Below are 12,699 nucleotides of genomic sequence, written 5' to 3' on the forward strand. Positions count from 1 at the left end.
TACAGAATCACAGAATCACAGAATCACAGAGTTGGAAGAGACCACAAGGGCCATCGAGTCCAACCCCCTGCCAAGCAGGAAACACCATCAGAGCACTCCTGACAAGTTCTTCCTAATGTTTATGGTGCTGGAGGAGGCTCTTGAGAGTCCCATGGACTGCAAGAAGATCAAACCTCTCCATTCTGAAGGAAATCAGCCCTGAGTGCTCACTGGAAGGGCAGATTATGAAGCTGAGGCTCCAATACTTTGGCCACCTCATGAGAAGAGAAGACTCCCTGGAAAAGACCCTGATGTTGGGAAAGATGGAGGGCACAAGGAAAAGGGGACGACAGAGGACGAGATGGTTGGATAGTGTTCTCGAAGTTACGAGCATGAGTTTGACCAAACTGCGGGAGGCAGTGGAAGACAGGAGTGCCTGGCGTGCTCTGGTCCATAGGGTCATGAAGAGTCGGACACGACTAAACGACTAAACAACAAGAAGAAGAGAATTACGGTATATTTTTTGCTGCAACACACATCTGATCGTGTTTTCACTCACACCTTGAGATCTACCAGCCCAAGTAAATCTGTCCAGCCTGGTCTGTCCACCTCTGTCTAATATCACCCCAAATACTGTTTCTTCCGTTCAACACGCTTCTAATGCTCTTAGTTCATGAGACAAAGGTTCTTGAGAGCAGAGCAGTAAGGCCTACAAGGCCTACACAATTATTCAAGCCTGCTAACTGCTGTTAACAGCAAACTGCTAAGTCACTGTGACTCTTGACTCATCTCGAGTCTCCCTATAAAAGTAGACAGCCTCTCTATGGGCCTCAGTGTTTGTGTCCCAGCCAGTGTGTGTGTTGTGTTGTTGCAGACAGAGTGGCTCCAGGACTCTAGTAAATCAGTAACTAAGACTGTGCCTCTGTGAAGAGTCAGATAGCTGCTATGAGCACTCTGTGTATGCTCTTTAACTATGCTGTTTCTGAACAACACTGTTTATGAAGAAGACTCTGCATTGATTAATTTACTGCTGCACGACATTAGTTGGTGAAATAAAGCCACACTATTTCCTTTGAAAGAGGGCCCATAGGAAATGGGGTGTTTCCTTAGCTTCCCCATTGCCCCGCTGCAGGTATGTTCAAATTGTGTTGGGCTGAATAAATAGCAGATCTCAGAAAGTCTTTAAAAGATCTAACTCCCCAGTCCAACACCCACATCTTACTTCTTCTGCTTCTTCTCCAGCTCATGGTTCCGGCTTTGCTGGCTTTCCATCAACACTCGTGTATCTCCCAAATCACACGTCAGCTGCTTACACTTTCTTTTCAGCCACTGCGCTGTCCGCCTGGCACCTTCATACGCCTTCTGGGCCTCACCTAGCTGCAAGGCAGGGAGTGTGGTGGGTTGAGAAGTGAAAACAAGAGAGACCCGCACAGGAGTGTCACATGCTCACCCAATGGATGTGGGCCCCGTAAAACCCCATTGCCACTTGCCCAGTTGCCAAGCAGATGCCTGCAGAAAAAAACACAAGCAGCTGCTATTGCCCTCTCCCACTGCTTGCCAACAGCAGCTGGAATTCAGTGGTAGCTGCCTCAGACCATGGAGGGTCCATTGGGACAAAACTAGAACTGCGCTAGATCAGGCTAAAAGGCCATTCTGCTTCCCACAGTGGCTGGCCAGGTGGCTGGGAAAACCATAAGCAGGGAACTTAGCCAGTGGCTTTACTCTTCTCTTTTTTCCAAACACCTGGTATAATAACAATAATATTTTTTTAATTTATATCCCACCTATCTTGCTGGGTTTCACAGCCACTCTGGGCTTGAAACATAGATAAAAACACAACAAAGCATCAAACATTAAAAAACAAAATATCCTATACGAGCAACAAACAAACCAATAAACCAATAGAAACCAACAACAACAACAACTATAAACAATTTACAATTATACCCAAATTAAAATAATCGCCAACTCCAACTAAACATTTAACCAACATCAACCTGATAAAAACAGAGGAATCAAAATTAGAACCATTTAAAATATTTTAAAACATTTTAGCCAGTTGCCCCATTCCAAGAGTTGTTCCAGCAATGTCCTTCCAGCCTCCCAGGAGCCTCTTTTAGGAAGGATCCCTGAGTAATACTCAGGGATAAACTGCTCCTGAACAGGAGGGTTCTGTCTAGTTATTACAGTATTACAGTCCATCATATAGTTATTACAGTCCATAATTGATTGTTTCATGCGGGTGGAGGTTTCCTGACTATTTATTGAACCATGGCTGTTTTAACATCATGTTGGTAAGCTGCCTAGTGTTTTCTTTGGAACAGAAAGTGCAGGTTGTAGATCTAGGTTGAAAACACAAGTTAAAAAAACCCTCCATGCATTTCTCAAATCCCTTTTTACAAAAGAGTAAGATGCTTTCCTGAGCATGGCAACCCAAATAAAAAATTGCGTCTGTACATTTGAGGTGCTGGGAAGGTCTCAGAGCTCACATCAAAAGCATCTGCTTGGCATGCAGAAGATTCCAGGTTTAAACCCCAAAGGCATCTTCAGATAAAAAAGGATCAGGTAATAGGAAAAGTTGTTTGGGGCTTTTTAATTTAGAGGGGAAAGACCAGTAAAAGGAGGGCATTACCGAGGTGTATATTGCAGTTGGCTGTAGTACCTGGAGAGAAACAGACAGACAGGTTGTGTATCCACGGCAGTGAGCAGAGGAGGAATGACCGCTGGGAGAAGAAACGTCCTGGTGCATCTGCAGCAGCACAACCGGACACCTTCCTCTGCCCCGGCTGCAACAAAACATGCCTCTCCAGCATTGGATTCCACAGCCCCAGCAGCTCTGCATCTTTCCAACGGTTTGACGTCACCCCCAAAGAAGCACCCCTCCACTGTCTCCCATGACAGACAGGTGCAAACCATAGAGAAATAAGTCTTTCTCCCTCTCTCATCATAATACTAGAGCCCAATGTGATAATCCAATGAAGCTGAAGAGTTGAAGACAAAAGAAAGGACTTCTTCATGCAGTGGATTTGCTCCCACAAGATGTAGTGATGGTCATTGACCTGGACGGCTTTAAAATAGAATTAACCAAGTTTATGGATGGGAAGACTGTGGACAGCTACTAGTCCTGAGAGCTATAATCTTTCCTGCCCAAGTACCAGCTGCTGGGGTTCAAACAGGTGGCTGGACGAGATGAGCCTTTGATCTAACTTAGACGGGCTCTTTTCTGCCCTTATGCAACCTCTTTTGTGTCTGGGACCCTGGAGAGTTGCTGCCAGTTACAGTGGATGATGCCAGGCTAGATGGGCAAATAGTCTGGGCTGGTTATCAAGCAGCCTCTATTTCCTTCGAGTAGGAAGCCACATTTCCTGGTGCTACACTTGTGGGCCAGAATGAAACAAGTGTTCCTTAGGGAGGTCAGGTCTCCCCTTTTCACTAGAACTCATGTCCTCCAACCTCTGCAAAGAAGGTGACAGAGAGAGCAATTGCTATTAAGGAGTCCCTTTAAATAAGCTGAATGTTGAATTAATGAAGCCTGTAATTCCAGACAAGTGCCTGAATGCAAATGGGTTGTTTGCCTTCACCACAGCCCTCCAGAATGACGGAAGCTTCATTACTTTTTAATGTGCCATGAATTTATGTAGTTATTCTTGCCCATTCCTTCAGCCTGGGGATCATCAGCAGTTCTTCAAGGCGGCTTTGGGCTGGAAAGCAAACCGCAAGTCCACCCAGGTTTATTTATAGAAGGCAGGCATCTGCCCTACACGGAGTCAGAGCATCAGTCCATTTAGCTCTGCTTCTGTGCTGTCTGCTCCCTGGGCTCTCAGGCCGGGGTCTTTTCCCAGACCTCCCTGGAGATGCTGCCACGGATGGAACCGCAGGAAGCAGGGACTCTTTACATGCAAAGCAGGTGCTCTAAACTCTGAGCTACAGTCCTTCCCTAAAAGCAAAGATCCCAGTGCTCATGGTTCCAAATAAAAGGCTGATTTGAAAAGGGATCTCAGAAGCTGCCTTCTCCTGAGTCCAGCAATTGGCCCATTTGCCTCCACTTGTCTGCAATGACTGGCAGAAGCAGCTCTCCAGGGTTTCCTGCAGGGGACACTCCCAGTCCTTCCTGGAGATGGAGACAGGGATGGAACCTGTTACTTTCTGCATGCAAAGCCAGTGCTCTTCCATGGAGCTACAGCCTTCTTCATCACAGATGCCCTGATGTGATCTCACGGCAATACTTGCATTATTTGAGAGGGGCTTTAATGAAATCTGCAAGCCCCAGCCCTAAACATGTTTCTCTTTTCACACACACACTTAAAAGTCCTCTAAAATGGTACCTAAAGGAGCCAGCAATGCTTATATTTTGTGTAATATTAAGAACATAAGGAGAGCCTGCTGGATCAGGTCAAGGGCCAATCCAGTCCACCTTCCTTTCTCACAGTGCCTCACTGGATGCCCCCAAAGGAAACCCTCAAGTAGGATTTGAGCAGAAAAGCAACTCTCCCCTCCTCTCTTTTCCAGCAACTGGTATCCAGAAGCATCACTGTTTCTGACCATGGAGGCAGAGCAGAGCCATCTTGACATCCTGACAAGCAGCCACTGGCAGCCTTTTCCTCCATGAACTCGTCCAAGACTCTTTTAAAGTCATCCAAGTTGGTGGGCATCCCATCCTCCTGGGGGAGGGAGTGCCCATGTTTAACTCTGTGCTGCATGAAGAGGGACTTCCTTTTATTGCTGTTTTAATCATTAATCATTTAATCTTGTTGGTGCATTTATTATAGCTGCCTAGCCATTGCATAGGGAGGCCCTCTTATGAGGAGCTACTCCAAAGGTGGGACAGAAAAAAATGATAATAATAAATGTATTACTGCTTTCCTCAGTGTGCTTTTATTGATGCTCCTCTCTCTTTGATTGCTCTGTCTCTGCTTTTATTATCCCCCTCTTCCACTCCTTTCCTGCTGCTGTTTTAAAAGGAGTTAATAGTCTTGTTTTATTGCTGCTTATTGATCTTTGTATTCACTGGTATTTTGATGCCTTTTTGTCATTAACTGCTTTGCAAACATTTAAAGTTGAACGGCAGGGCAGAACATCATCTAATTAATTAAGACCAATTAAAATTAAATTGATTCTGCTGCATCAAGCACTTCTGAATGAGCCAGTCTTGAAGCCCAGATAGAGCAGTTGGAGGAGGAGAGGGCAGAGGCTGGAAAATGAATTGTGAGTGGAGGGGCATCCTTCTTCCATCATTGGGACCCCCTGGGGAACTCACCAAACCTGCTGCCCCTGGAATTGGGTGTGGAGAGGGCAGCTGGCTGCTGAGTGGGACACACCTGTGGGCAGCAGCCTGATGAGGCTCCCTCCACCTTGGGCCTGCCCATAAAAAGCATACATGGAGGGAGAGACTAGGGCGATGGCAGGAGCTTCTAGGAACCTTCCCCTCTGTGGGAGATTTCCGAGGAACAGCTGTGAGTTAGTTTAGGCCCTGGGTGCAGGTACCAGGGTGGGTAAGTTGAGTCCTGGGTGAGGCCGAGAGGGGTGGGTATTCCAGGAGCAGAAGGAACTGATATTGGCTTACATGTATTTAGAATTTTTGCTTTACTGTAACATTTTTATAAGTAACTCTGTATTTTTGTAAAACCCGTTGTGGTTCAAGCTGTCTGTTGTTGCTTTGGTTTTTTGTATACCACTTAGAGAAATGGTCTTAAATATAAAAACTAAAATATAAAATATGCTCTCATTAAGTGCTAGCTGGGGCTGGTGAGAGTTGCAGTCCAAAATATCTAGACAGACAAGGTTAGGGAAGGTTGATCTATACCAATTGTTTGCACTGGGAGTTGAATCATTTTTCTGGGCTTCTATAAACTGTGGTATACAGAATAGTCCAGGCCGGTGGGCACCATTAACTACTGTGTCAAAGGCATAAAGCCAACAGGGATTAAGACCCAGAAGGAGTAGCAAGCCAGCAGGGAGAGAATAGCCCTTTTCTCACTGTGGGAAGTCCACAGACAGGAGCTGAGCACAAGAGCAGTCCTCTCCCTTCCTGTGGTTGCCAGCAACTGGTATTCAGAAGCATTGCTGCCTCTGACTTTGAAGGCAGAGCATAGCCATTGTGGGTAATAGCTATCAAAAGCCATGAATTTGTCCAATTCCCCTTTAAAGCCATCCAAGCTGATGGTCATCACTGCCTCCTGTGGGAGTGAGTTCCCTAGTCTAACTATGCACTGCCTGACATCCAAGGGCAGCTTCAGGAAGACTCTCATGACAGGCTCAGTGATCTGCACATGGGAGCCCACTGGGGGGAAATGTAAACACACGGCCCCACCCCAGCCAATGCTCCTTGGCCTGCCTTTTGTTCCAGCTCCTTTTTGGATGTCTGCTCCGCCTCCAGCCTTTCCTCCAACTGTGTGATTCTTTTCCGGAGAAATCCAATCTCAGTCTGTGCACAGTCCAGGCGCATCTGCCATTCATCTCCTGTTAATGCCAAAAGAGACACATTTACATTGCACATCCAAACTGCTCAAATAAAGTCCATGCAGATGCTGCTGCACCCAAGCAGGCACAACAAATGGCTTGTGGTCACAGGATTTTCAGGGGACCTAGTGAAGTGCTGTGTTATTAGAGAAGTGTCAACCAGGGTCCTGAGCTGTAAAGGGCAGCTGTTTACAAGAAACTGTTTAGTTTAGAGAAAAAGTGAGAAGAGGTAACATGATACGAAAAGTGTTGGGTGTAATTCATTGGTGCAGTCAAATGCAACGTTCTTTGTTTCCCTAGAGTGGGCACGGGCAGGGGGACATCCAGTCTGGGTAACTTCCTGTCCCACTCGTCTGGAGCTTTCTCCTCCTGCATGTGACCTGGGAGATGGACGTGGCTCTGACTGACTCCATAAAAGAGCCGAGTCACGGAGCCATTTTCTCAATCTGTTTTGTCTTTCTATTGTCTTGCTGCTCTTTTGCTGCCATGCTGCTGTCCTGCAGCCATTTTGTAATTTAATTACATTTTGTAATGTAATTTTGCTGTCTGCTGACTCTCAGCCAACAGTGCATGAGTTCAGTCTCCATATGAGATGAACTCACACTTTGTTTAAACAAAATTTAAAAAAATCCTTCCAGTAGCACCTTAAAGACCAACTAAGTTAGTTCTTGGTATGAGTTTTCGTGTGCATGCACACTTCTTCAGATACACTGAAACAGAAGTCACCAGACCCTTTTATATAGTGAGAAGGTGGGGAGGGGTATTACTCAGAAGGGTGGTGGGAATGGGTGATTGGCAGATAGCTGTGATGAGCCTGTTGACGACTCTTAACGACTGCAATAGGTCTTACAACAGGTCGTCAACAGGCTCATCACAGCTATCTGCCAATCACCCATTCCCACCACCCTTCTGAGTAATACCCCTCCCCACCTTCTCACTATATAGAAGGGTCTGGTGACTTCTGTTTCAGTGTATCTGAAGAAGTGTGCATGCACACAAAAACTCATAACAAGAACTAACTTAGTTGGTCTTTAAGGTGCTACTGGAAGGAATTTTTTTATTTTGTTTTGACTATGGCAGACCAACACGGTTACCTATCTGTAACTCACACTTTGTTTGTGTAAGTACCAAGTAAAACCTGCCTTTCAGGGATCAAATCATGAACTGAAATGTGAGTAAACTTTTTGTTACTTTACTCAGACTCTTGTGTCTTTATTCTTTTAAGAGGGATCAAAGGGGACACCAGGAAATAATCCTAACTAAGAGATTCAAAGGAACCCCCAAACCAGCTTTTAGCTATATTGAGGGGAATCTGCTCTGCTACAGCACTTACTAGCGTGAGTGAAGGAAGGATAATAGTTATTCAATATGTCCTTTCCTACTATCCTTAACACTGCCACAAAAAGTGGATAAAAAGTGGATAGAGGGGGAAAATTTCTCCACCTCTTAGAGCACCAGAATGTGTGGGTGTCTAATGAAGCTGAATGCTGGAAAATTCAGGACAGATAAAAGAAATAATTTTTTGGGACATCTTGGTTAACCCAGTAAAGGTATTGTCCTTATACACTTTCTAACTTTTTTATTTAATGGTTCTGATAAAATGGAGCACTCTGCTTGAAGGCAGGGTACCCAGCCTGGTCCCCTGAAGATGATGCTGAACTACAACTCCCATCAACACTGACCACTGGGCATGCTAGCTAAGGGGCTGATGGGAGTTGGGATCCAACAATATCTGGCTTAAAGGGGCATCCTGTTTTCCTTTCAAAATAGCCCCATTGATTTGAAATGGCCTTGAACAGAGATGCTGAAAGGTAACAGAATCATAGAATGGTAGAATTGGAAGGTATCCCCAAGGGTCATCTAGTCCAAGTCCCTGCAATGCAAAAATCACAGCTAAAGAAACCCTAACAGATGGTCTTCCACACTCTGTTTAAAAACCTCCATGGAAGGAGAATCCACCACCATTCAAGGGAGTCCATTCCACTCCATGGTGTCATGGACTGGGGGGGGGGGCGGTGCAGAGAAGTGGTTGGAGGCACCAACTGGGGAAACCCCAGGGGAAGAAGGCTCAGAGCCAGGGGGTTGGTGGTGGGACAATGAGTGGTTGGAAGAAGAAGAGGGAGCAGACTGGGAGGAGGAGGTGTCAGAGGCAGAAGACGTAACAGGGTTTAGTGAGCAGGAAGTGGCTGTGGCAGAGAGCAGTTCAGACTCTGAGGCTGAAGTGGAGGCTGGAGAGGAGGGTGGCTAAGAAGCAGAGCTGAGTCAGGCAGATGAACAATCCAGGGAGTCTCCCCCTCCTGCTACAACCCAACCCTTGGTCTCCTAAAACATGCAGAGAAGTGAAAAGAGCAGAGCAGAGATTGGTTGTGCACAGAGGCAGTTGGCGACTGCTTGGGAAAGACCCTGGAGAGCAGGAGCCTCAGAGAGCAGTGGGAAGAGTGCTGCCTCACTGAGGCAATACCTACTGGAAAGAGTGCTGGGATCACTAGGCCTGCACAGTTTTGGTTTCTTTGAATAAAGAGTTTTCACTGAAATCATGTTTTTTATTGCTGACCTACGCTTGACTCCAGCTCTTGACACATGGCTCTTACTGTCAGATAGTTCTTCCTACAGTTGAGTTGGACTCTCCTTTCTTGCAATTTGAATTCATCTTTCCCTCTGAAGTAGCAGCAGCAGCAGCAGCAGCAACAGAAAACAAGCTTCTTCCACCTTCCAGGTAACAGCCCTCCAGGTATTCAGTCTCCTCTTTTCCAGGCTACCCATACACTCCCTCAACTGTTCCTCATAAGGTTTGCTTTCTAAACCCTTCATCATCTTGGCCACCTTCCTCTGCACAAATTTCAGCTTGTCAATATCCGTCTTAAATGATAGCAATGATGCTGACACATCAGAATCCGCTGCACTAAACTTGTGAGATAGTTTGATGGAGTTCCTTGATCTACATGGCTGCAGGGCTTAAGCACATGTGGTGGGAACACAAATGAAAGCTAATGGCTTAAAATGGTATGACTTCAGAAGCTAGTGCAAATTGCTGAATGGTACCACCTGTATCACAGAAGTAGTGTTTGGATTGAAATATCACAGGCCAGCTCTATCATTAGGCAGAGTGAGCAAGTGCTTCAGGGGGTAGATGGTGGGGGGACAGTGGTGGCATCCCTTAACTGTTCCTTCTGAACTTCCCGGCCATTCATCTCCATCAGCAGACAGAGCTATGCATGTCACACAGTTTGCTATGCACCCCCTAAATTAGTCCACTGCTTCGGGTATGAATTCTGTTGCTTGTGCTGTTGATGTAAGATTCAGGTGCCAGCACAGTTGGCTTCTGTATGCAGGAAGAAGGCCTTTGCTCCCATTTTGAAGTGGATTTGCCATAACTTCAGCCACCTAAAACAATTTCCCCACAAATTAGGAGCCTTTGCACATCTCCGCACAGTCTTGGTACCGGGGATTGCGGGGGGGGGGGGGGAGTTGAGGAAATAAAACTCAGCTCCTTTCTCTCTCAGCCTTCACAATAACCTTAGCTGTTGTGTGCGGACACTGAAACACCAATTCGCAAGGCTTCCTGAGCAATCTGCTGCTACAAAATCTGCCTGACATATCTGGAGCACAAATTCTCCAGGGCAGCCAAGATGAGGTTTTACGCAAACTGACATACTCTCAACACCACCCTGCTGCCTCTCTCCAGTCAGAATGACGAGGAGAGACAGATGTCACTCCTGAGAACTGTTGGATGGAGCAATCTGGAATGATGGCAGAGAGAAAAGAACAGGGGAGGGAAGCAGGGGACTAAGTTACAAGGAGGCTGGAAATTAAGGCTTAAGGGAAGGAATGGATTTGGAAGGAAGGAAGAAAACGACACCTCAAAACACAACTTTTTGGTTACCTAAAATATGGTCCAGCATTTCAGAGAGTGAACTTAGACTTGGAGGAAGGAGATGCCATGAAGTAAGAAAGCCTGCCATTTGAAGGATGCCCCCTACCTTTGCCAGAGCTGCTTGCCCCAGTTTCGTGCAAATGAAGCTGCTGCTGTGCCTCTTCCAGCTGCTTCTCTGCCGACTCCAGCTTCTTCTGCAGTTGGTCATGCTTGGTCTGAAACAGAAGAGTGACTCAGATGGCCTGCTCCACATGCTGCACAGCCACTGTGCTCCTTGCAGGCTCTCAGAGACCAGGGTTTCCCACAGCAATCCCAGAAGAACCCAAGTGCCAAGCGTGTGCCCTTAAAAGAGAGCTCCAATCAATCCCTCAAAAATATACACAGGTGTTAAAGGGAGGGCTGGTACATTTGAACCCACATTCATGTCCACCACCCACAGCTGCTCCCACGGAGCCTCTCAAGAGGTTAAGGATCTTTTAATAATAATAATAATAATAATAATAATAATAATAATAATAATAATAATAAAACAACAACAACAACAACAACAACAACAACAACAACAACAACAACAACAAAACGATTTATTCTTTATACCCCACCCATCTCGCTGGGTTTCCCCAGCCACTCTGGGTGGCTCCCAACAGAATATTATTATTATAAATATTAATAATAATAATATGACAAAACATCAAACATTAAAAACTTCCCTAAACAGGGCTGCCTTCAGATGTCTTCTAAAAGTAAGATAGTTATTTATTTCCTTGACATCTGATGGGAGGGCGTTCCTTTTTTTTTTTTTTAATGATATTTATTAAAGTTTCGAATAAACACATATAAACACAGACAACAATAAAAACATACATAAACTGACAAACCAAAAATAAGTATAAATTCAAACCTTATTTTCTAAACCTACTTTCCCCGACCTCCTCACACCTCCCCCTTCTGTATTCTAATCTCATTTGTCTTATCAGCAAATCCATTCCCATATTTCCCATAGTTTTTGATAATTCTATTCTTTTTCCTTAATCGACGCCCCTGCAAACCACTAATTTTTAAACCCATATCTTTTTAGCCTTCATTAATTTTATAATGTTTATTAAGATAGTCTTTGAACTTCTTCCAATCTTCTTCCACTGTCTCTTTCTCCTGGTCTCGGATTCTGCCAGTCATCTCTGCCAGTCCCATATAATCTGTCATCTTCATCTGCCATTCTTCCAGGGTGGGTAGATCTGGTGTCTTCCAATACTTTGCAATAAGAATCCTTGCTGCTGTAGTAGCATACATAAAAAAAGTTCTGTCCTTCTTTAACACCACATGGCTTACCATACCCAGGAGAAAGGCCTCTGGTTTCTTCAAGAAGGTATATTTAAATACCTTTTCCATTTCATTATATATCATTTCCCAGAAAGCCTTAATCCTTGGGCATGTCCACCAGAGGTGAAAAAATGTACCTTCATTTTCTTTACATTTCCAACATTTGTTATCTGATAAGTGGTAAATTTTTGCAAGCTTGACTGGGGTCATGTACCACCTATAGATCATTTTCATAATATTCTCTCTCAAGGCATTACATGCCGTAAATTTCATACTGGTGGTCCACAACCTTTCCCAGTCAGCGAACATAATGTTATGACCAATATCTTGTGCCCACTTAATGATAGCTGATTTAACTGTTTCATCCTGTGTATTCCATTTCAACAGCAAGTTATACATTTTTGACAAATTCTTAGTTTTGGATTCTAACAACTCTGTTTCCAGTTTTGATTTTTCCACCTGAAAGCCAATTTTCCTGTCCAACTTATAGACCTCCAGTATTTGATAATAATGAAGCCAGTCTCGCACTTTGTCTTTTAGATTCTCAAAACTCTGCAATTTCCACTTATTGGCCTCCTGTTCTAAAATTTCACAATATTTTCGCCATTTAGCCTCCATATTAAGTTTTTTCAAAGCTTTTGCCTCCATTGGTGACAGCCAGCTTGGAGTTTTGTTCTCCAGCAGGTCTTTATCATATAATCATACAATCATAGAATCATAGAGTTGGAAGAGACCACAAGGGCCATCGAGTCCAACCCCCTGCCAAGCAGGAAACACCATCAGAGCACTCCTGACATATGGTTGTCAAGCCTCTGCTTAAAGACCTCCAAAGAAGGAGACTCCACCACACTCCTTGGCAGCAAATTCCACTGTCGAACAGCTCTCACTGTCAGGAAGTTCTTCCTAATGTTTAGGTGGAATCTTCTTTCTTGTAGTTTGGAACCATTGCTCCGTGTCCGCTTCTCTGGAGCAGCAGAAAACAACCTTTCTCCCTCCTCTATCTGACATCCTTTTATATATTTGAACATGGCTATCATATCACCCCTTAACCTCCTCTTCTCCAGGCT

The 12,699-nt window shown here is 44.9% G+C and overlaps 1 protein-coding gene across 2 annotated transcripts in view; it reads right to left on the reverse strand.

The window, feature by feature from the left end:
* MYO18B (myosin XVIIIB) overlaps nucleotides 1-12,699 on the reverse strand; it is a 275,393-nt gene that overhangs the window by 122,008 nt on the left and 140,686 nt on the right. For both annotated transcript variants that reach the window (XM_081842590.1, XM_081842591.1), the window contains 3 exons: nucleotides 10,419-10,527; nucleotides 6,314-6,438; nucleotides 1,202-1,356 (listed from right to left, as the gene is read on the reverse strand). In XM_081842590.1, coding sequence (XP_081698716.1) covers nucleotides 1,202-1,356; nucleotides 6,314-6,438; nucleotides 10,419-10,527 — 389 coding nt within the window. The remainder of the gene's footprint in view (nucleotides 1-1,201; nucleotides 1,357-6,313; nucleotides 6,439-10,418; nucleotides 10,528-12,699) is intronic.

This window comes from Podarcis erhardii (genome assembly GCF_964252035.2).
Source record: "Podarcis erhardii genome assembly, chromosome: 15".
Classification (NCBI taxonomy): Eukaryota; Metazoa; Chordata; class Lepidosauria; order Squamata; family Lacertidae; genus Podarcis; species Podarcis erhardii.